Source organism: Excalfactoria chinensis, chromosome 4, assembly GCF_039878825.1.
Source record: "Excalfactoria chinensis isolate bCotChi1 chromosome 4, bCotChi1.hap2, whole genome shotgun sequence".
NCBI lineage: Eukaryota > Metazoa > Chordata > Aves > Galliformes > Phasianidae > Excalfactoria > Excalfactoria chinensis.
Genome location: NC_092828.1, coordinates 11,146,295 through 11,168,232, shown reverse-complemented (window position 1 = coordinate 11,168,232; position 21,938 = coordinate 11,146,295). Strand labels below are relative to the sequence as shown.

Sequence of the window (21,938 nt, the reverse complement as noted above, 5' to 3'; positions counted from 1 at the left end):
TCCTTGTAGTTGTGATCATGAAGTTTGTATGCTGTACAGGTTTCCTTCAGACACTTTCTGTGAGTGTTGCCTGATGCCTTAATCTTTTGTTCAGAAGCATTTTCATGCAGCTTTAACATTCACTTGTAAAAACCTGTAATTTCTTTTAAACTTACATATTTCAGATGAATGCTTTGTCTTCATTATTGCTTTCTGTCTCAGAAACTGCTCTCAGTTTTCCTTTTATCTTGTGTTTGTCAAGTTTCCGATGTTCAAAGGACTTGAAAGTACCTGGCTTGTGTTTGCCAACAGATTGATTTATTGTGGGTAGTAATGCAAATTTCCTGTGGCTCCCCAATAACTATGTGAATGAGGAACGTAAGCTCAAAGGCATACAAGATTGTGATCCATTAAAATACCCACTTTCGAGTTGAATGTTTCTTGTTTAGTCTCTGCTCTCTGGTTTTATCTGGAGAATTCAAGTGATGTAGTTGTGACCTAAATGGGGAGAAATGAGCTGTATGTATTTTGCCAACAGGTGATAATAGAATGGACTTCCAGCACTAGGCCTACTAGCAAAGCTCCTTCTGCTGGGAGCTGTAATATGTTTGTGTTGGAAGGAAGCTTCCAACAAACTTTTTTTTTTTACTATCGTGTGTATAGTCTGGCTGCTAAGCACCCAAGCCGTGTCATTCTCACTTGGATTAATCCCCTACTTTGGATTTAATGCCTTTTTGTCATTTTGGTTGCCAAATTTCAGAGATGAGAGACAAGAACTGTATCCTAACAGAGTATCATTTAGAATTGTTTTCAAAACTAAGGTTTTTATCTGAAAGAGGAAATGCTGTAATAAAGGGAAACCTAACACAGTAGAAATGCTTGCTTATGCTAAAATGAGCAAAATCCATTTCAGCCTTTGGTTACAAAGCTGAACTGAAAACTGGAATCTTAATTTGTATTATCAATAAACAGTGTATGGAATTTCATGAAGTAAACAGTCTTTACTTATTAAGCTTACTTATGCTCTCCCTATATAAATGGTTGTGTTGAGGCATATGCATTCAGGATTTTTCTGAAACTGTAAAACATAATTTCATAGTGAACAAACAGCACTAGCAAATGTCTTGATAGTACCTTTTAAGTGCATTAGGTAATGATACACAGCTTTGGCTTACTCTTCTGAATGCTGTGTAGGACTGAAATGCATACAGGCTTTTATTAATCTAGTTGTATTGAGTATTTAAGTGTTTTAATAAATCAGATTTAACGTGATAATTTAAACACTTTGAATAAAAGGCCAGAACATCAAAAATGGATATCTCTAGGTTTTTTTTCAGATGTTTAAGTAGTTTCTGTAGTATTAGACATAGAGTGGACTAGTAAGTGCATGTGTGCTTCATCCTTTGCAAATCAGAAATCATAGGCATGTGTGTTATACTTTTTGAATGGAGATGAACCCTACAGTGGCCTGATGATGGTCACCGCAGGGTCTTGGTGGCATAGTACGAAGAAACTCAAAGTGAATGTGAAGTTCCAACCATCCTTCTACTTCAGTCCTGACTTAGTTTGATTCTTCCATGCATGCTGCGTACTACTTAAAATGTGTGCTTTCACTTGCCTTCTTTCATTTGAATGACTGCAGTACTTCTGAACCTTGAATGATAGATTTCATTGGCTTATTTATAAAAGCACCTGATACACAACTGCTACTCAAGTCTATTTTAATTGTCATAAAAGATGCATGAAGTATTGTAATATGAATATTTCTCTTTTCTAGGAAATCTTATATTCAAGACAGAGTAAGACTTGACATTAAAAAGACATCATTTTTTAGTGAAGCTAGAAAATAAAAGCTTCTACTGACAGCACTTTGATTGTGGTGCTTCTGTGTGGGAGGAATACCTATTAGGTTTTCTCACTAAAAACATGCTTAAGAACAAGGGGCAATAAGTTATAGATCATCACTTAGCCTTTTTGTAGCAGGCATGTCTTTCATAGTATTTGTCTTCCCAGTTTTTAACTCAGTTGTTGAAAACTTCTTGCTTCCAAAATACGCTTCAACTGCATTTTGTACCATTTACCTTCAACAGCTGACCTGAATACTTTAGGAAAGTAAATTGATACAGCAGATGTGCAGCCTAAGGAGTTCGTGCTTTATCTTGTTGATCACCTTCTAGACCTGTCTCAAGCTAAGCAAAGGAAAAATAGTTGTAGGAACACTGGGATACAGAGCTATTCTAAATATGACCTTTAGAATGCACCGCTGTCTGCTCTTTGCCCTTGCTCTGCATCTACATAACCAACCCACAGGTATAATGTTTTTATTTATAGCTCCTCTGTAGCAGTACATAGGCTATTGAAGTGATAATTGAGTAGGAAGTTGAAGCCAGCCCCAGGGAGCACTTATTTCCACTGGAAGTCTGCACTTTTAAAGCAGTCTTCCCTGAGAACTTTACCTGTAGATTTGCAATGTAATTGTAATATCCTGGTGTTGAATAAACAAAAAACCAAAATGAGAGTGCTTTGATGATTTATCTTGTAACGGTGTTCTTTTCCACCCTCAGTAAACATTTAGTCCATCTGTCAACCCATCACTACTATACCCCTCCCCCCCCAAAAAAGACAAAAAACCCATGTCCTTTGGGTAGATGTGCTACATCTACCCCTTTCTTGATAACTTCTACTACCTCTGTGGGCGTCCTGTTCTAATACCTCACTGTTATTTCAGAGATTATTTTTTTTTTTCCCTAAATCCAATCTGAACCTTCCCTGGTGTGACTTAAGGCTATTCCCCCTTTTCCTTTCAGGTGGCTGGGGAGAGTGATAAGGTCTTTTCTGAGCTTCCTCTTTTCCAGACTGAACAATTCCCACTTCCCTTAGCCATTCCTCCTAAGATTTGTGTTCTTCACCCTTTACCAGCTTCATTGCTCTTTTTCTGGGCATGTTCTAGGGCCTCAATGCCTTTCTTAGAGTGAGGGGCCCAAAACTGAATGCAGTACTTGATATGTAGCTGCTCCAGAACTAAGTACAGAGAGCACCACATCGAGTGCTGATCACCTCTCTGATCCTGGTGACTGCAGTATTTCTGATACTAGCCAAGCTACCACTGTCCTACTTAGCCACTTGGGTATGCTGCTGGCTGTCAGCTAACACCCCTGATTCCTTTTCCTCTATGCAGCTTGCCAGCCACTCTGCACCAAGCCTGTAGCGTTGCCTAGGGTTGTTGTAGCCAAAGTGCAAGACCAGGTACTTAGTCTTCTTAAAGTTCATACAGTTGGCCTCAGCCCATGGATCCAGCCTATCTAGATCCATCTGTTGGGCCTTCCTACCCAAGGGCATAGCACCACTTCCTCCCAACTTGTTATCTATGAATTTACTGGGGGTGCACTCAGTCCCCTTGTCCAGATTATTGGTAAAGCTATTAAACAAGGCTGGCTACAATACTGACCCCTGAGGAACACTAGCAGTGATAACTGGATTTAACTCTGTTCACTACCACTACTCTGTGGGCCTAGCCATCCAGCCAGTTTTTCACTCAGCACAGAGTATGCCTGTCCAAGCCATGGGCTTCCAAGTGCAGGCTGACAGACTTGTAGTTCCCCAGGTCTTCCTTCTGATATTTCTTGTAGGTGGATTTCTCATTAGCTAGTTTCCAGTTGTCTGGGACCTCCCCCATTGACCAAGACTGCTGATATATAATGGAAAGTGGCATAGCATTAGCTTCCTCCAGCACTTTCAGTACCTTCAACTGGATATCATCTGGGCCTATGGATTAGTGTCAGCTCTGGTGGAGTAGCAGGTCTCTGTTTCCTCCTGAATTGTTGGGGGGGTTATTCTGCTCTTCATCCCTGTCCTCCAGGTTAGGGAGCTCAGTACCCTGAGGGTAACTGGCCAGACAATGAAAGACAGAAGTAAAGAAGGTGTAGAGAACCTCAGCCTTTTCTTTGTCCTCTGTGATAACATTCCCTGCAACATCCAGTAAGGGTGGGAGATCCTCCTTGGCACTCCTCTTGATTTCATCTATTTGTTAAACTATTTTTTATTTAATAATGGTGGTCAGACTAAATTTTTGCTGGGCTTTTGCCTTTCTAATTTCCCCTCTCCATACCATACCTTGTACTCTTCCCAAGTTACTTGACCCTTCTTCCAAACATGGTAAAATGTCATTTTGTCTTGGGGTCTCAGCAAAAGCTCCCTAACAAACTTAGCTGAGCAGGAGGTGGAGCAAACCAGAGCCATGCCATGCTGCTGTGTATTCAAGGTGAGCAGACAAGAAAGGAAAGTATTGTGTGTGTATAAGCTGTCAGAGAACCATTTCTATTATTGATGTTCTTATCAGTTTAGCAAACCACTTTCTCTGATTTTTCTATGAAAGTTGCACTTAGTTATTAAACACTTTAACCTCTGACTCCTGCCTCTTTTACTGGTTCATCCAGAGTATCACTGAAACTTCAATGGTGTTTTCTTCTCAGCACGTACCAAAAATTGGAACAACAAAAAATTTCTGTAGCCAAAACTATTGCTGCTGATTTGATAGAAGCTTATGAAGGAGTGAAAGCAGAGGATGAAGCAGTAAAGTGCTGCATTGCCCAAGTCTTTTCATTTGGGTTGGGTAGATAAATGTATATTATGTTTTTTTCAAACAATACACTCTTCACTGTAACTTCTGTTGTTAGCAGAGAGCCCCTGAAAGATGGGTGCTGATGTGAGTGGTGCCATCTGGAGAGGAGGCTCCTGACTTGTTTGGAGTTCGGTGTGGTGGCTATATATATCAGTCAAGGAGATTGAGTGGTTAATTTTCCTGGGCTGTTGTTTCCCTATCTTACGATAATATTTTTACAGCTTTCTGAAAAGAGGGAGTAGTCATTGAAAATTATTTTTCACTATGTGCCTTGTTTAGCCAGACAACGTGTTATAATCTGGCATTAGTATTTTTCCAAGTGGAGCTTGGCAGACAAAACTGTGGCATGGGGAAGGAGAAAACTTACTTCATGTTTTGCTCCTGTTAAAATATATCCATTTTAATGAAAGAGCTGGCTTGCAGCCTGTTCTTGTTTGGAAATAGTCCCAGTACCAAAGATATTAAAGAGTGTAAGTGGCCCTTTTCTTTGGGAAATGATGTGAAATTGGCTTATATCCTCCTTCTTCTCACTTCTTGAAAAATCACTGAAGTAACTGGGCTGCTGCTTACCATGCTTCATGCACTATCACTGACCATATTAGGTAGAGACTGAAATCTGTAGCTTTGAGCAAGTGCCAGAAAACATCTCTCGGGCACCGTTTCCTACACTCAGAGACTGTTCTTTCTGACCATGCTGTGTCATGCTGTCTGCCCTAAATACGTAGCTGCCAAGCATCACAGTGTGTTTGGTGACCTTGCAGGATAATGGGGTAAGGCTTTGGAGCTTTCTGTTGAGTTTAGACCTGCCTTTCTAGCTGTAGTTTCAGCTTGCTTAATAAACATGCTGTGAATCAGTGGTCTGTTCCTTCTAACACACTCTGTGTTGATTAAGTTGTGTTGTTTTTAGTATTTGAAACAAATTTCACAATGTAAGTTCTCATATGAAAGAAAAAGTAGTTGTTACAGCCTTTGTTAGATTTTCCATTAAAAGTGGTCTTCCTTGATAAGATGATACACAGCATGATGTTATTTACAAGCACTGGATATCAGATAGAGCTAGGAAGATTTTTATTGTCTGACCAGTTTGGTGATTTTGTGGAAGAAGAGCTGTGTTTACATCTGTATGTGTATAGTCAGATAGGAAAGGAGAAACAGCTGTGAGCGTTGAACTGGACAAAGTAGAATGAATTCTATAAGTATTTACTCATGTTGGTTGTTTCTGTATAGTTCAGGGGCTGAGGAACTGAATGTACTGACTAAGTTTTACAGGCTGGTTGATTATTCAGAATTCTTGAAAGTCCTTCTCTACCAAATAAAGAACAGTCAGGGTAGGGACTCAAGGGCTCTCAGCCATAAGAATTACAGTACAAAAGTTTATCAATTCTGCAGGTTCTGTGTATGTTCGTTTTTACAGTAATGAAAATTCTTCTATTGAGATATTAATCCTGGGGAAATGAATGCGAAACTGTAAGCTGTGCGTAGCATCCTGTAGCAGGTACCAAATAACAAATAACAGTGCATACACTGAAGTAGAACATTGAGACACAGAGTAAATGCTATAGTGAGTTAATCTCCACAGCTGTTTTTGTAACACCCTCATGCTGGATTTTTTCAATGTTATCCTTTAATTCTTCAACCAAATATAGTAACAATTTAGAAATTAATTTCAAGTGTTGCTAGTAAACCAATTTAAATCAAATTATTTAAATCAAATTATTTTGTAGAGGCCATGAAGGAAGAACCTGAAGTGCTCTTTGAGGAACTGCTGGAGAGGGCCAAAGCTGGAGAACCAAAGGCACAAACAGAGGTAATGTATGTTTTTCCAGTCCTGTTTACTCTTAATTCCAAAAATAGCGCTGCCTGCTTTTAGTCGAACTATTATCTCACCCAAAGACATTTAGTTGAACTGTATCTGTTTGGATCTTAAATTGTTCAAAGAACAGTGATGCCAGATGGCTTCTCTGCCTAGAGAAATGCTGCTTGCTTGGCTTTCAGGGCCAGTTCTTGCATAATCCTTTTGAACAAATATCAAAACTGGGAGAAGGGCTCAGAGCATGGAGGAGCCACAGTGCTTTATTTTTACCTTTTAAATCATGTACCAAAGAGTTACTCATGGAAGTATAAAGACAGTGATTATTAAATGCTCTTTGGATTTAACTTTGTCATTGGAACAAAATGAATTGTTGCTGAAAGTTGATTCAACACTGTTGTTTCGGTTCTCCACTATGTATAAAGACGCTCGTGCTGGATTCTGTGCAAGAAACTGTTGTTGAGATGCTTTAGGAGGAACATCAGAGATTGGTTTTGTTCTATCACTGTTTCTATGTTGAATTAACACGTTTTTAAAAACAAATCTGTAATGGTTTAATTAAGCTAACTATACCTAGCTATGTCATGACAAGTGTAGTTTAATTCGTAGTGACATTTCTGCCTCTGTACACATTGTGCTTGGTTTTCCTTAGGGCTTAGAAAAATTCTGTCAGTTTTCTGTCCATTCCATTATGGTGGCATATTGGTCTAACAGGTTTAGTATAACTAGTTCAACATTTTTAGAAGATTTTTAATTCCTATTTCATATGGATAACAATTGACTGAAGTATTCTTTTCCAGCTTCAACTTGGATGGAAAGGAGTGCTTATGGTCTTTCATGCGATCACTGGTGCTTTGTTGTTGTTTTTTTTTTTTTCCTTAGGGATTACCACTCTTCTTGCCAATAAAAAGAAAAGGGGTAAGAGGGAGGAGGCAGGAACAGTGGCCCAGAGAAATGCTTGTGAAGCTGATAAAAATATGGCAGTTCCAGACTCAGTCCCCACTCCATCTCAGCTGGTTTGAGGGCAGGCTGTCCTTGGAGCTGTAACCTGAGACAGTAAGGAATTCCTCACCTCCAAAACAGCCAGTGGCTTTGCCTTTAGCCTTGAGGGGATTGCTGCTACAGAGTCCACATTTTGGCTCTTCTTCCACACTAAAGAGCAAAACCCATAGAACATTATTTTGGGATATAGCTTCTGGCTGAGTAAAAAATACCACAGGTAATCTAAACCAACGATCTGTGTGCATGTATATATATAAATAATAATTATATTTCATCCTTATCTTTTGCAGTTCATTCCTCCTTTGCTCCTTTCCTTTAGCTCTTTAACTGTGCACACTTTCTGTTCCCATATAATAACAGTATTCTTTTCTTAAAAAGATCTGGGATAAAATTTTGTATTAGTGTGCATTCAGGAGGAAATGACAGTTTGGAAAAGAACCCCAAATAGTTACATCTTTTCTAGAGAGCTGGATGTCGTAGTCTATAGAGAGGAAATTATCTCTCATTTGTAACCTAAATAAATAAGATATAATGCATATATACGCATCCTTCTCTACTTTAGAATCCAGCCAGGAAAACTACTTTGTGACTGTTATAAGACTATGAATAAGAAGCTGACATTATGTCATCATTTTTTGTCTTGATATTTACAAAATCAAACATAAAGAGTCGCTCAGTTCACTGCCAAGTAGCTATTACTATAAGTTTATTCAAAAATAACCTTGCACTGACTGTGGAAGATAAACACACCATGAGTGGATGTCAGCCTGCATTACCGTAGCTTTATGTAGATTCTTTATTGAGAAATAACTGCATAGCAGTTATGAAAATGTAACACCCACAGCTGGATTCTGTAATAGAGCAGAGGCAGCTTGGTGTCTTTGACTAGAGGTTATCTGCAAGGGGCCTGCTTGAGTTAAATTCTGCAGTTGGTAAAGCAGAAAGGTGAGAGGTGGGCAGTCAGCTTTAGGGAAGTTATTTTCTGATTGCTGAGCTTTTGGAGCTGCCTGTGTCTTGTTTCAGTTTTTGGAGGGGGGTGGGAGTGGTTAAATAATTAAATCTTGATGTTGAACTTCAAAAACAAACAAAAACCTCCATAGGAAAAAAAAAATCCAGACCCCTAAACATTTATATTATAAAACCAGTGTTGTGGCTTCTTTTTCCTCACGTAATACACTTGTGCAATATATGACTAATCCCAAAATCTCCTAGCTTACATTGCAATACGAGATTTTGTGACCAGGAGATGTTCATAAATTTGAAAGAGCCACATGAAGCGCTATTACACTTGAAGCTTTGCTCAAAATTGCAATGGCTAGAAGTATAAATGTGCTCAAGAAACTCCTGTTCTTGTCGGAAGATGTTATTTACCTTGCAATTTGTTCACACAATTCCTTCTTGACATAAAAAGCTGAAGGTAGATCTGCAGTTGGTGATGAATTACCTGGAAATTGCACTATCAAGGCTGAAGTATTAAGGTAAAAATAAGAAAATAAATAACCTCATATACTCTCTTGGTCTGCCACTGTATCTGTGCAGTGCTTGGTTGAACTCATGTATGAACTCATAGTAAGTGTTTAGTTCTATCTTTTGTGTTGCTTACTCCAATGTTTTTCTAATTTCCTTTACAGTTTTGGGTCACTTTGCTGTATGTGCTTTGTATTTAATTGCTCCAAGGTCTACTCAGTGACTGCTGAAGTTGTTAGAACACCCACTTAAGTGCTTGAACCAGTTGTGAAGTTGGAGACCTAACCCTTAATGTCTAACAGAAACATCTTTTTGATGAGACAGAGCGTTCAATCTGCTTGCAACAACTGTTTATTATTCACCTTTCAAAGATATTTCTTTAGTCACACTTACTGGTGATATCAGATGCAAAATTTCAGAGAAACTGTCAAGCAGGGTTGGTGGTTATTTTGGTCTTGTGGGTTTTTTTTTCAACAGATAATACTAGATTTATGGAGCTTTAGTCTGTTACTATTTCAGTTACATTCTGAGTGTAAATAATAACACAACTGAAAGAGACAGAGAAAGAGAGAGAAGAAGTGCAGTTAACTAAACAAAAGCATTTCCCAGGTTCTCTGGGCATGTAAATAAGCGTCCAGTACTTTTGGACACTTTCTGCCACTTAACATTTAAGTCTTAGGGTATGATAAGCAGAAGTGTTTCATGCTACAGCATAAGTGTATTTAACATTACATTAATCCTTAACGGTAAGAATTTTACAAGTTATATCACTTAAATTGCTGGGTGCTTAAGCTGTGTTAGTTATCTTCCATTCACTAGTTAACGATGAGTTTGTTTTGACCTTCAGTGGCTAAACTGCATTGAGTCAGGCATTCCACTGCTGAGGCTTCCTTCTGTAGGCTCATAGAGTCATAGAATGGCCTGGGTTGAAAGGGACCACAATGATCTTCTAGTTACAAGCCCAGTTCCTTCAGCCTTTCCTCATAGGAGAGGTGCTCCAGCCCTCTGATCATCTTAGTGGCTCTCCTCTGGACCCGCTCCCAGAGTGCCACGTCCTTCCTGTACTGAGGGCCCCAGGCCTGGATGCAGTACTGCAGTTGGACCTCATAAGAGCTGAGGTGAGGGGGCAATCACTGCCCCCACCCTGCTGGCCACCCCTTTTTTAATGCAGCCCTGAACACAGTTGGCCTCCTGGGCTGCAAATGCACACTGCTAGTTCATGTCCTGCTTCTCCGTCCACCAGGGCTCCCAAGTCCTTCTCTGCAGGCTGCTCTCAAAGAGATCTTCCCCCAGTTTGTGTAAATACCTGGGGTTGCTCCAATCCAAGTGCAGCACTGCTCAGCCATGCCAAGACTCTTTACCAGCCTACGTCATCAGAATTTTGTCTGACCATTCTTATTGAAGAAAAGAATCAAAGAGAATCATAGAATCCTTAGAGTTGGAACAGACCTTTAAAGGTCATCAAGTCCGGCTCCCCTGTAGTGAACAGGGACATCCACAGCTAGATCAGGTTGCCCAGAGATTGGTCCAGCCTGGCCTTGAATATCTTCAGGGATGGAGCTTCCACCACATCTCTGGGCAACCTGTTACAGTGCTTCATCACCCTCGCTGTGGAAGACTTTGTCCTTACACCCAGAATCTACCCTCTTAAAGTGCAAAACAATTTCCCCATGTCCTGTCACCACACACCTGGCGTAACAGTCTATCCTGTACTTTCTTGTAGCTCCCCTTTAGATACTGAAGAAGATGACCACTCTTAATATGACTTAATAACACCATGAACTTTAACTAATCCTGCTAGATGCCCAAAGACCAATGGCAACTAATTCTTTGACCTGATCAAGTGTACTGCAATTCTTTCTTGCTTCCAGTTCTGGAAACTGATCTTTCTCTACAGAATATCAGCTTACAACTATATTCTTTACTGCTGGGAGCAAATGTTTTGACCTTTTGTTCAAAGAGATTTTATTGTAGCTGAGTCTGACGGGGTGAGAAGAGAGAGACAGACACTATATGTATTTCAGTAATTGAAAGAATTTTTGTTCTCTACTTGTTCTAGGTGGGGAAGCACTACTTGAGATTAGCAGAAGAGGAGGATGAAGAACTTAACAACTGTAGTGCGGTTGATTGGTTCATCCTTGCTGCTAAGCAAGGTCGAAGAGAAGCTGTTAAACTGTTGCGTAGATGCCTAGCAGACAGAAGAGGTATGGGTTCTCTGAGAGTTTTTGTCTGTACATCCTACTTTAATAATCATCTATCCATTTTAACGCTGAAAAGACACATTAAAATACAGTGGGAACGTTCATGGCAAAATTATGTGAGTAGCTGCAGGAAGCGTGTTCAAATGAGTGCTGTAAAAAGCAAACCACAGCTTTCAAAAAACATTTGTATTAATGATTTGGTTGAATTCCTTCATGGAATTCTTGTGCATTCTTCCCTTCAACAGTATTGAAGCTTCTTTTTGGTGACCATTCAGGTCAAATATAACCATATACCACCTACATATCTGCTGTTTCAGTCTTCTGCCCATCTCCAGGCTTTCTTCTGCTTGTTCTTTATGGCTGTCTTTTCCCAATTCATGATTCATACCTTCTTTCATACTGCTTCCCCCACTTGGAATGGGCTCCTCTTGTCTGCCATCTCTCTGAACTCTTATTTAAAAAATAAATAATTTTTTTTGTGAAATTATTTCTGCTTTTTGTATGTTAGACATACGTGTCTGTACCACCTTTTGACTGATCTGTTGTACTTGTAAAGTTGAAAAAGATGTAAGGATATTGCATGTCTGGTGCATTTGTTGAAGCCTAAACTTAAGGAAAGAAACTGGATTTTGAGCATGAAAGGGCTTTTGAGTAATTTAAGGGGTGAAGAAATGAATGAAACTTGAGAGGTTTCAGAAAACTGAGAAAAAATCAATTGTGGGCAAATCTGTCATTTCTGAAAGGGTGTGGGATAATAGTATCTAATGTATTTTTCTTTTCTTGAGGCATCACTTCTGAGAATGAGCAAGAAGTGAAAAAACTGTCTTCTGAGACTGACTTGGAGAGAGCTGTGAGAAAAGCTGCCTTAGTCATGTATTGGAAATTAAACCCAAAAAAGAAGAAGCAATTAGCAGTTTCTGAACTACTGGAAAATGTTGGGCAAGTTGATAATGAAGGTTTGTTTATGAACTGATCTATGCTATTGATGACACATAATTGCAGGCAGAATACAGCTAGAAACCTGGAGAGCTTTATAAAAAAATCAAGCATGAGTTAAAAGTAAATGTATGGTTTACTTAAGAAAAAATAACTGTCTTAATGGCTATATTAGTAAGTAATCTCTCTGGACTAGTGAAGTTATTTCCTAGAGGCCTGCCAACTCTTGCTGTAGATTGTGATTGAGTTTAGCAGTTGCTTTCCATGTCTTCTGGTTTCACTGTGTTTCATTTTTTTTCCGCTTACCCCAGTCATCCTTACATTTTTACCAGATACTGCAATTTACAAATTCAGTCCTTAAGGCATCTGGTTCATTCTGCTGTTAGAGAATTATATGTGCTCTTCAATTCTCTTCCCTTTCTTCCTTTTCCTTTCCTTTCTTTTTTTTTTTTTTTTTGTATAGCAGTAAGGATACAGAAAGGTAAATAGCTCCTCCATACCTGTTGATATGTATGTTTGCCTTGTGCTGAGTTTGAGGAAATACCATTCTCCAGATATTGAGGTTGAACAATATTCCACGTTTCCTTTGATCTCTTTAATTAACGGCTTTAACTTTTCTTAAACTTCTAAACCAGATGGTGAGAAGCAACCTGGTCCAGTCCCAAAGTCAGTGCAGAAGCAGAGGAGAATGCTGGAGCGCTTAGTGAGCTGTGAATGTGAGTACCTACTGCTTCTAGTACCTTCTGCTCTTTTGCCAGATTAGAGCCAGTTTTAATTGCTATAAATTGATGATGTCCTTTTATTGTATGTGCAAGGCAAATAAATGATCTGCACATGAAGTGATAGAATATGATACCATTCTCATAAACTTGCCAGTGATTAGTCCACTAAAGGGAATTTGCATGCAAGTTGCTGTTTTCTTCCCATTTCAGCTTAAGAGGCAACTCAGTAAAAGAAAACAAAATTGCACTTTCAGTATCTTTTTTTCCTTCTAAATTGTAGTAAGCTTTCTATTTTCAATAGGGAAATTAATTATGCAGACTCTTACTGCAGACAGTTCCCTCGCTCTATTTGCCTTGCTTCTGTTTGCCATTCCCTTATAATTAATGTTTGCTTTTTCGTATTTGTTCAAGAATTTATCTAAGAAATATGTACCAAGATATTCCTTTCATATCTCAAGTAGATAGGGACAGGTCAGTTTGTGTGATATATAAAATGCAGATTGGTTCTTGGAAGCTCTGCTGAATGTCTCACTGTTACTTACTAATACACTGTAGTTTAGGATACATGCAACTAAAATGTTATATGTAGATTAATAAGCCAGATCAGGGCTTTGCATGTCACAGGTCCTTGAAAGGTTAGATGTACATTCCATCAGTTCAGTTTGGCCTTTATCTCCAAGGATTGTATTCATTACACAGGTGTCTTCGGAATCGAGTTACATAACTGGCAGTGAAGCTAACATTCCTAAGAACAGAGTATTTCAGCTTTATGCTAGCTTTAATAAAAGTAAAAGCAGAGGAAGAACATGTGCCTGTGTATATGAAGGAGGGAGTAAAGACAGGGAGAAATTGTACTTTGAAGACCAAATGTCTGGTCCTATCAGAATTTCCACAGGAGTGGATCAGCTGCTCCTGTGACTGATTTGCCACTTCTGGAAATCTAGAAATAGTCCTTCAAGGATTGTGTTTCATTGTTTGGTCATGGAATCGTAAGGCACTTGTAACTGAGTTCATCGCTGGGCACTTGCTGTATGACAGTAATGTTCTTTCCATTCCTTAGCTGAACAGACACGTGCTGACAGAACAAACTCATTTTGTTCTGGATTCTTCAGTAATTCAGAATGTCAGAAAAGGAACTGCTTTTTTTTTTTTTTTAAGGCTTAAATGGCAGATAAAATAACAGGAGAGTAAATGAACCTACATGTAAGCGTAGGCAGGAATTGATGTGCATATTTTTCTTTTCCTACGGTGGATGGGGGAGGCAGGGGAATTTGTCATAACCAAATTGAAGAAAAAAAATCTATGAATAATGAAGTAGAATCTACAACATACACTTTTAATATCAATTTAAGAGACACTTGGGTGACAAAATACTAATAACGTTTAAAAACGAAAAGTTTTCATCAAACACTTAAAGTAGGAGTTAAGCTGTTACCTCTCCTCTAGAGAGCTTTTATCTTTTCATGGATTAACAAGGCAGCTGTTCCTATCCAGCTTTTACTTCTCTGATCCACTGAGTTTCTGCATTTATCTTGCCAGCAGGAATTTTTTCCTTCAGTTTTACTATGTTGTCAATTCTTGGAAGTGTTAAGCCAGTAATATGTTTGCTGACACTTGATCTGGAGTATTCTTAATGAAGGCATCAATGGAATACGAAAGCTGACGTTGTCAGTGGGCAGTGGTTGCATGCCTGAGAGTGTTATGTATTGTTACGCTTAATAGGCCAACTATACATATTAAATTAATAACTCTTTCCCACTCAGGATACCTCAGAGTCTTGTAAAGGTTCCTAAAGGAACGTTTCTAAGATTCTGATCATGTCTGCATACTGCTTCCTCACCAAATATCTATTTTTACTGCTGTATATTTTGTCCAAATAAGGCAATAAGCATAATTGGTCTGTGTGATGTTAGGAGTGGTCTGGAGCGCAGCAAAGACAACTGAGGAACCTCGCTGAATTCTTTGTGCAAGTCATGTTGCCTTGCAGTGAATGAGAAAGACAAGTTAGCAAAAAGTTAAACTGCTTCTTGGGAACAGTGCCACGTGGTGTTTGGTGGGACATGTGGGTTCATACGGTGGAGAAACAGGAGAATATTTTCAACGTGCAAGCAAGGGCAACGTCCAGGTTGTGAGATGGAACCAAAAATTGCAAGCTGGTGTTTTTCCATTGAATTCCTTATAACAGCTCTTCCTATAATGGATATCGTGAAAAAATGCCTTTTTTTCGTTCTGTTATCTACAGCTTTCTCATACTAAAATACGCAATTGCGTTTTATGTGGCTTCCAAAACTACTGTTTATATTAAAGTTTTTCATTTCTTTTTAAAGCTCAAATCCACTAATCTTCTATTTGAAACTTAGTCAAGCCATTCAGTTTTCTGTCCCTTTAAAATCATAAAGTTATGTTGAGCAGGCCATTGTTCTTGTTTTTGTCAGCTGACTTGCAAAACGTACTGTGTAGGTGGTGTATTACAGATTTTTGTCATTCAGAGTCTTTCATAGCTACAGCAGTGTCATTTACTGCAGTGTATGGGAAAAGTTGCTGTTAATTATCCTCCTTTACAAGTGACATCAAGCTTGACTACCATAGAAACTAGCTAGTGCATGCTAATGCAAGGCACTGGGTGTGAGTTTGAAGCAGTGTATAAGGCATCTTGTGGCATCCTTGGAGATCTCTGAAGAAATCTCTCGCTTCCATTCTACTTGCAGGAGTGGATGACAAAGGCCAATAGCCGAGAAGATGCTTCTTACCTGTAAATGAGTTGATAGGCAGTGTACAACTGAGCAAAGAAAATTTTGTGGCCAGCTGATTTAAATCCTAGTTGATGTAGTTTGAGGGAGGAGTTTTCTTATAGCCCAACACCATATTAAATTAATATGCTAAAGTGTATTTAATCTTGTAGATATAAATAATTTGGCATTTGATGTAATTATATCTGTCTGTAAGTTACAGAATTGGAAAAATAATACAATACAGGCCAAATCAGAAGTCAGTTTTCAGTTCATAATGTATAGGTAATTCATTACTGTTCCTGTACATTTATTTATTTTCAGTGTGGGTTTTAGTCAAAGACTTCTCTCAGTTACCAAAGCTATGATAAGTTACGGTTTGAAACTATGTAACCTAATCTAGCAGTCTCTTTTCCTTGGAATACTTGCAGATAAACTACGTTCACTCATTTTGTTTTCCTGTTTGCAAATATAATAAAATACATATTGGTTTGACAAGATTTAGAGTAGTCGTGTATTGCTGGGAAAAGCAGCTGGTTGTTTTAAGCACAAGTCTTAGAGCAAGTTTAAAGGTAGGCCTGTGTTGTCAGCAATTCAGTTTTTGAAGTTCACAGTACATCTTTAATAACACAAAAGAGAATTAATATTCCAGTTCATATAATCAGTACCGCATTTTAGTGGTGCTGTTTGCTCATTAGTTCTACTTTATCTTACAGCTAAAAAATTTATTGCTTTGGATGACTTTGTGGAGATTACCAAGAAGTATGCAAAGGGAATCATCCCATCTAACCTGATTATGCAGGAAGAGGAAGATGATGAATTGGCAGGGAAGACTCCCGAAGAGTTGCCCCTGAGACTGAAGGTAAGCAGACAGTAATGAACAGGTTGTATGGAAGGGATGTAACTTGCACATTTCAGACAAGACAGAGGTGATTTGCACTTGTTTTTCAAAGCTGATATTTAGCCTCTGCAGATCAATAGTAGCATTTTTGTTATAAATTCTTGTCATTCTTGTCATTTTGTTGTCCATTATCATACAGAAAGGTTAAACAAAGGTAGTAGGTGTTATCTCTTCCATTATTTTGAATAAATAATATTCTGAAAGGGATGCATTTATGAAGAACAGCAGAGATACTTTTGCTAATGAACAGGTTTGTGCCAAAGTCAGTGTGTTTGTTGCCATTTCTTCACAATGTTACAGAGGTTTGCCTAAGGATTTTTAGCTTTTCTGCTGCCATAGTTAATATAAAAGCATAACATATGAGAAAATATTAAAACCTTTTTTTTATGGGACTGTTTGCACTATATAATATGCAGATGGTAATACTTGAATCCTTGTCTGAAAAAAAAAAAAAGTCCTGAAAATTTTATTGCTTGTACACTAAATGTGTAGGTGGCCATAGGGAGATCTGATCTAGCATTTCTTCCATTGATGTATGATTGTATAGGAAAATGCCACGTGAGATGGGTAAAATTTTATGATCATGTACAGGGACTTTCTGTTTACAAAATAGATTTTGACAGCTGCATCTGTAGGTATGTGGAAAGTATCTTTTAAAGATAAAACATAGATATAAGGACTTTCTTTAAATGCATATAATCAGAATGTGTAACATGATCTCTGCAGAAGAGTGGTAGAGTTAAATGTTTTTAAAGCTTACATTACTCATAGTTCAAGTGATGACTTAAGCTAAACTACAGGGTTGCACTTCTGTGTTATCTTCAGTGTGAAGTTATCAGAGCAGAGTATTTGACTAGGAAGCCGTTTAATTATGTGTCAAAGGTGATGAAATTCATCTTCCCTGAAATCAAAATAGCCTCTGTGTTTCACCTGACTGAATTAATCAAAACAGAGCTAATAATATCAGACAATGTAAAGTCAGGTTGTTGGCAACACCCTTTTGGAATAAAAATCTTTTCATTTCAACTAAAGTTAGACAACTGGCTGCTACTGCTTCAGTTAATATCTGTGATGTACCAGTACAAAACGGCTCTTAAATAAAATACTTCTTTCTCTCTTTCTAGGTTGTAAAATATCCACTTCATGCCATAATGGAAATAAAAGAATATCTCATAGATGCTGCATCAAAGGCAGGAATGCATTGGCTGTCTACCATTATTCCAACACATCACATCAATGCTCTCATCTTCTTCTTCATCATCAGTAATCTGACAATTGATTTTTTCGCCTTCATTATTCCATTAGTTATATTCTATTTGTCCTTCATTTCTATGGTGATTTGCACACTGAAAGTTTTTCAGGACAGTAAGGCCTGGGAAAACTTCCGCACTTTGACTGACTTACTCCTTCGCTTTGAACCAAACCTAGATGTTGAGCAAGCTGAGGTGAACTTTGGGTGGAATCACTTAGAGCCGTACATTTATTTTTTACTCTCAGTATTCTTTGTAATTTTTTCCTTCCCTATAGCAAGCAAGGACTGTATACCATGCTCAGAGTTAGCTATTGTCTCAGTTTTCTTCACAGTGACAAGTTACATGAGTTTAAGCACATGTGCAGAACCATACACACGAAGAGCATTAATGACTGAGATAGCAGCAGGTTGCTTATCCCTGTTGCAGATATTACCTGGGAATTTTGGCTTCTTGAAATTCTTAGGTAAAACCTTCTTTACTGTTCCTGTTGGCCATCTTTTTGTGATCAATGTAAGCATCCCGTGCCTCTTGTTTTTGTATTTGTTCTATCTTTTCTTTAGGATGGCACAACTGCGAAGTTTTAAAGGCACCTACTGTTACCTGGTCCCGTATCTGGTCTGCTTTATGTGGTGTGAGCTCTCTGTGGTCATTCTGCAGGAGTCCTCTGGCATTGGGCTCGTCCGTGCATCAATTGGTTACTTTCTGTTTCTCTTTGCACTCCCCGTGCTAGGTGTAGGCATTGCACTGATGTGTCTGATCCATTTCATTAAGTGGTTCGTGTCTCTGGAGCTCATGAAAATTGTAGTGACTCTGGTTTTGTGTGCTGTTCCTTTGCTCTTCCGATGGTGGACAAAAGTCAACTTCTCTGTAGTAGAAATGGTTAAATCCCTCACTCGAAGCTCAATTGTGAAGCTCATTTTGGTGTGGATTACAGCCGTAGTGTTGTTCTGTTGGTTCTATGTGTATCGATCAGAGGGAATGAAAGTTTACAACTCCACACTGACGTGGAATCAGTATGCCTTCCTCTGTGGACCTCGATCGTGGAAGGAGACTAATATGGCACGTACTCAGATTTTATGTAGCCACCTGGAAGGACACAGGGTGACATGGACTGGACGGTTCAAATACGTGCGCGTTACAGAAATTGACAATAGTGCAGAATCTGCAATAAACATGCTTCCGCTTTTTATTGGTGATTGGATGAGGTGCTTGTATGGTGAAACCTACCCTCTTTGTGACCCCAAAAATGTCACTATGGAGGAGGAAGAATTGTGTCGTCTCAAGTACTTGACAAAGCATAACTGCCACATGAAAATGTTCGATCGGTACAAATTTGAAATAACTGTGGGCATGCCTTTCAGTAGCAAAAATGGAACCAAGTTGATGGAGGAAGATGACATAACCAAAGATATTGTGCTGAAGGCAAGCAATGAGTTTAAGAAAGTGTTGTTGAACTTGAGGCAAGGAAGTATAATTGAATTCAGCACAATTCTGGAAGGTCGTCTTGGCAGTAAATGGCCTGTCTTTGAACTGAAAGCAATCACTTGCTTGAACTGCATGTCTAAACTCCTACCTGCAGGGAGGCATGTGAAAATAGAGCATGACTGGAGGAGCACAGTGCATAAAGCCATTAAATTTGTTTTTGATTTTTTCTTCTTCCCATTCCTGTCAGCTGCATAATGAGCTCATTTTGGTTCAGTGGCATCTTTGATGTACGCTGCATTTACACTACCAAAGGTTTGGCTTCTTAAAAAGAAAAATGAACACAAAACCACCCTGCTGTAGCAATGCTTAAAAGGTATGCTAATGTAGAGCATTGCTTGAGTTTTGTAAGTGCAAACACTGTATTTTGACTTTAAACCCCATATGACTGAAGTGGTATATTCTTGTTCAGTGTTACAAAAGAATGCAGGGCATTGCTGCTGACTAATTGCATGGAGACTATTCTGTCCAAACTGAACATGCTGTTTGCCTGTGATACGACACTAGATGGATTCACTTGCTCTGTGTTAAAGCACTTTAAATATTCACAACATGCTCCTATGTACGTTCACAGATATAATTTATAGTAGGTAGTTGACAGTAGCTTATGTTGCACATATTGCTTGTATTTATTTGATGTATTCTAGGAAAATGTGACCATATAATCAGTTCCTGGTAGTGATATCTGTGTAAAAAACATATTGTTTCATTTCTTGTCCAGAAGTTGGTGGTTTCAACCTTTTTTAGAAAGGATATACCATTTCACACCCCAGCAAGGTGGTAAAACGCTCTCAAGCTTTTGTTTTGCATTAAATATTCTTTACAAAACAAGCTATTTGTTCGAGTTGGCTGTGATAGCTACGTGTCTGACACTGAGGTATAATCCATGCTGGAGCGTGAATGACAAAAACCATATGATAGGGCTGGTATTGTACTGGTACCTGTAACAGATAAGCCAAAGTAACTGAAAATAGTATGTAGAAGTCTACGTTGGAAACTGAAATAGAGTGTCTGTTTAATAATTTGTATTGTGCAAATAAATATAAAATATAAACTTGATTAAATGGGTACAACATGTGTTTGTTATGCTTTGACATTTTGAGCAGCTGTTCATGTTGCACTGATGACAAACAGCTTTCATTGGAAAACACAATCTAGAACATATACGATTTTCTGCTGTGAGCTGCCTGAAGCTGTACTTCACGTTATTACAAGCTAGCAGTAAAACCAGAGTTTACCAGGCCAAGTTTTTTTGTAGCTATAAAATCTAGACATACTGCAGGTTTTGCTTTCATTGTGACTTACTGCCTTTTGAGTGCTTGGATGACATCACGTGCATCATTCTGTTTCTCTGACTTCTCTTTCAGTCTTTCTACGTTAATATCGTTTTTGCCTTTCCATACCTGTCATAAGTTTGGACAGCATGAGGGAAACACAGCCACTGAAAACTGACAGAAGAAGAAACTTAGAAAAAAGAGACAGTTGGCTGCACTCCAGCCACTGGCACCGCCTTGAACAAGGTGCAGATAGAAAGAACCCAAAGACATCTACAGGCAAGGTGCCAGAATCCCAGGATCTTATCTGAGCCTGGTGTTACAGACCTGGTCACGTTGGAGCCTATTACTGAATCTTTGTAGTAGAATTGTGTCCTAAAGTTGCTTTTAGTTTTGAAAATTGTCAGCCTTGGAGAAAAGGAATAGTGTAAGGTTGCAGGCAAATGCAAATTATGGCACAGATCAGTTAACCTGACCTTCTCTTGGCTTTTTGCTGCTAATAAGCCAAACTTTGTTCTGTTGTTTTTTTTCCTAGACTGCCAGTCGGCTCCTTTTGAATCCCTAAATGGTCTTCCTGGCTCTGAAATGTTAAGCTTCAAAGATGCTTTTTTATATATATTATTTCCTTATATACGCATAAATTTAAAACTTCTATTCGTATGTTTGTCAGGAGGGGAAAAATTGAGCATCATCTTTTTGTTTTTAAGCTTTTACTCTGCACAAGGATGTCAATTTATTGACTAAGTGGTGTGTTTTAAAGTTGTTATGTATCCTGGGAAAATGTGATGAAGTCAGATGTGGAAAGTGTTGCAAGAAGTAGTGTGTTGTTCTATTGATTTCTATGGAAATGTTTGCTCTGTCACTGAGACAAAAGGCTTAATCCTGGTAATTCAGTTCCCATCTATAACGATGCTATTACAAGGCTTAACTCCAACAACTTGGAGAATTCTAGCTTAGCATTTATTTGGGAAATCATTAGGAGGGAAAAATAATTCATTTGTTAAGTAGAGACAAGGTAGATGAGTTAAATTGTCTAAAACTGCCATCTGCATGCGACTCCTCTAATCTTTGCCTGTCTTTGTACTTTAGCCCAGGACAAACTGCTGAGTAGGACTTTGAATTCCAGTGACATCAGGGAGCTGGGAGCTGCCCCTCTAGTGCTTAGTGCCTATGTCAGCTTACAGACCTTAGGGAGGAAAGAAAACAACCTTGACCAACTTGCTGCAGCAGCAGAGAACCTCTAGCACAAGACTACAATATGGTAGGAATGGCATAAAGGTTTTTTGTTATCTTTACTTGTATAGTCACTTTTGCCCACTAATAAAACACTGCCTTGTTTAATACAGAGGTGGGAGCTTCTTAAAGGAGAATTTAGGCTCTTGTCACGAAGCAAACTGTGTGGAGTTTCCTCCCTTCGTGTATTTGCAGAAAAGGTGGAGATACACTAACAATTATAGATTTATGTTTACATAGCTGAATGTGGGTCCAGAAGGCCAGATTCTTGTCCAACTGTTCCTTAAGTGTTCCTTAATACTACTATTTTATTTATTTATTTATTTTT

The 21,938-nt window shown here is 38.6% G+C and overlaps 1 protein-coding gene across 1 annotated transcript in view; it reads left to right on the top strand.

Moving 5' to 3' along the window:
• Positions 1-20,172, top strand: part of WFS1 (wolframin ER transmembrane glycoprotein) — a 31,581-nt gene extending 11,409 nt beyond the window's left edge. The window contains exons 3-8 of the mRNA XM_072336185.1: positions 6,325-6,407; positions 10,939-11,083; positions 11,866-12,036; positions 12,652-12,732; positions 16,184-16,329; positions 17,493-20,172. Of these exons, the coding sequence (XP_072192286.1) occupies positions 6,325-6,407; positions 10,939-11,083; positions 11,866-12,036; positions 12,652-12,732; positions 16,184-16,329; positions 17,493-19,301 (2,435 nt within the window). The 3' untranslated portion in view covers positions 19,302-20,172. The remainder of the gene's footprint in view (positions 1-6,324; positions 6,408-10,938; positions 11,084-11,865; positions 12,037-12,651; positions 12,733-16,183; positions 16,330-17,492) is intronic.
• Positions 20,173-21,938: the final 1,766 nt, after the last annotated feature.